The following is a 2,550-nucleotide window of genomic DNA, read 5'->3' on the forward strand; positions in this document are numbered from 1 at the left end:
GAAATACAGTATACTAACGCATATATATGGAATTTAGAAAGATGGTAACAATAACCTGGTGTACGAGACAGCAAAAGAGACACTGATGTATAGAACAGTCTTATGGACTCTGTGGGAGAGGGAGAGGGTGGGAAGATTTGGGAGAGTGACATTGAAACATGTAGAATAATATGCAAGAAACGAGTTGCCAGTCCAGGTTCGATGCGCGATACTGGATGCTTGGGGCGTGGAGCACTGGGACGACCCAGAGGGATGGTGTGGGGAGGGAGGAGGGAGGAGGGTTCAGGATGGGGAACACATGTATGCCTGTGGCGGATTCATTTTGATATTTGGCAAAACTAATACAATTATGTAAAGTTTAAAAATAAAATAAAATTAAAAAAAAAAAAAGAAAAAAAAATAAAAATAAAAAAAGGGATAAGAATTGAAATGTATTGAGCACATGTAACTGTCCATGTTTCATGCATGCAGGTTCATATTCTTGGCATTTAAATGTGATGATTTGCTTCATAAAGTCAAACATAAATACTAAAACAGAAGACCTATTTTTTAACCATACAATACATATATTATATTTCACGGGGTTCTATTTAATTGACTATATATTTGGCGTTGAATCACTCACTATGATTATCCTAAATTCAGTTCTGTTACAGTAAGAGTAGTCAATATTATCTATTGACCACTTCCTTATTTTATATTTTTAGGAATGAAAAATAAGTGCGTCACCATGAATTGGGCAAATGAGAGCTCCCCAAAAGAATTTGTACTACTTGGCTTTTCAGACAAGCCCTGGCTACAAAAATCTCTTTTTATTTTACTATTAATATCATACACAACCACCATCTTTGGCAATGTGTCCATCATGATGGTGTGCATTCTGGATCCCAAGCTTCACACCCCCATGTATTTCTTTCTTACTAATCTGTCCATCTTAGATCTCTGTTACACCACAAGCACAGTCCCTCATATATTGACGAATATTTCTCACAACAAGAAGACCATCAGCTATGCTGGCTGTGTGGCCCAGCTCATCATCTTCCTGGCCCTGGGTGCTACTGAGTGTCTCCTCCTTGCTGTTATGTCCTTTGACAGGTATGTGGCAATTTGCAGACCCCTCCACTATGTTGTCATCATGAACCCTTGGTTCTGCTTGAGGATGATAGCCTTCTCCTGGTTCACTGGCTTCAGCAACTCAGTGCTGCAGTCCTCCTTGACCCTTAACATGCCACGGTGTGGTCATCAAGAAGTGGACCACTTTTTCTGTGAGGTTCCTGCCCTTCTCAAGTTGTCCTGTGCTGACACAAAGCCTATTGTTGCTGAGCTTTTTTTCTTCAGTGTGTTAATTCTGCTAATTCCAGTGACATTGATCCTCATCTCCTATGGCTTCATAGCTCAAGCAGTATTGAGAATCAAATCAGCAGAAGGACGACGGAAAGCTTTTGGGACGTGTGGGTCTCACATGGTTGTAGTCTCTCTCTTTTTTGGAACAGGCATATACATGTATCTACAACCACCTTCTTCTACCTCTAAGGACTGGGGGAAAATCGTTTCTCTCTTCTATGGGATATTCACACCCATGTTGAACCCCCTCATCTATAGCCTTAGAAATAAAGATATGAAGGAAGCCTTTAAGAGGCTGATGCTGTTAACATTTTACTATAAGAAGTAAGAAGTGTTTCATCATGATGAGAATTTTCTGAGTCTTTTTTTCTCTTGAAAATAGAATAGTGTTTGAATTAATTTTTCTATTTTTTAGGCTTTTACAAGTTTACGGAATTAGGCCAACAGTTAGAAAATCTTCCTTGCTTAAGGAAGTAATGCTGAGACCATAAGCTATATTTTTCTAAACTAAAAGCTCCTTTGCTTTCTATAAGGTTCCTCAATGAACTTTGTTTCTTGAGGCCAAGCCATGCTAATTCCCTCCTGTCAATGCTTGACTATTCAGAACACTTGGATGGTTTACTTTCCCACTTTTATTATATGTTAGAGAACTATCTTGTCTACCGCCTTAGTTAGGGAGTTCCATATCTTTCGGACTAAATGACCAGCAATCCCAAGACAGTTTTCCCATAGCACACAAATCCTCATATGCACGCTTCAGAACTGTTCCAAGCATGTAGTCTGTCCCAAATCTAGTAATAGCTGACTTTAAACCAGCTAAGTGTGTGCATCTCATCCTAGAAACTGGAAACATCAGTTGACTTTTTAAATTATTTATTTATTTATTTTTCACTGTGCTGGGTCTTCGTTGCTACACACAGGCTTTCTCTAGGTGAGTGGGGCCTACCTACACTGCGGTTGCAAAGGGAGGACTTCTCTTGTTGCGGAGCACAAGTTCTAGGGCATGTGGGCTTCAGTAGTTGTGGCAAACGGGCTTAGTTGCTCTGTGGCATATGGGATCTTCCTGGGTCAGGGATCAAACCAGTGTCCCTTGCATTGCGAGGTAGGTTCTTAAACCACTGGCCATCAAGGAAGCCCTCAGTTGAATTTTATTTCCAACCCTCTTTTTAATTCATCCCTTTATTTCCAATGAATTGCATTTTTTTC

At 39.9% G+C, this 2,550-nt stretch overlaps 1 protein-coding gene across 1 annotated transcript; it reads left to right on the forward strand.

The window, feature by feature from the left end:
• Positions 1-730: 730 nt before the first annotated feature.
• Positions 731-1,672, forward strand: LOC105003406 (putative olfactory receptor 2B3). The gene has a single exon (XM_010860551.1). The coding sequence runs from the start codon at positions 731-733 to the stop codon at positions 1,670-1,672; it is 942 nt and encodes a 313-aa protein (XP_010858853.1).
• Positions 1,673-2,550: the final 878 nt, after the last annotated feature.

This window comes from Bison bison, unplaced genomic scaffold (genome assembly GCF_000754665.1).
Source record: "Bison bison bison isolate TAMUID 2011002044 unplaced genomic scaffold, Bison_UMD1.0 scf7180017857219, whole genome shotgun sequence".
Lineage (NCBI taxonomy): Eukaryota > Metazoa > Chordata > Mammalia > Artiodactyla > Bovidae > Bison > Bison bison.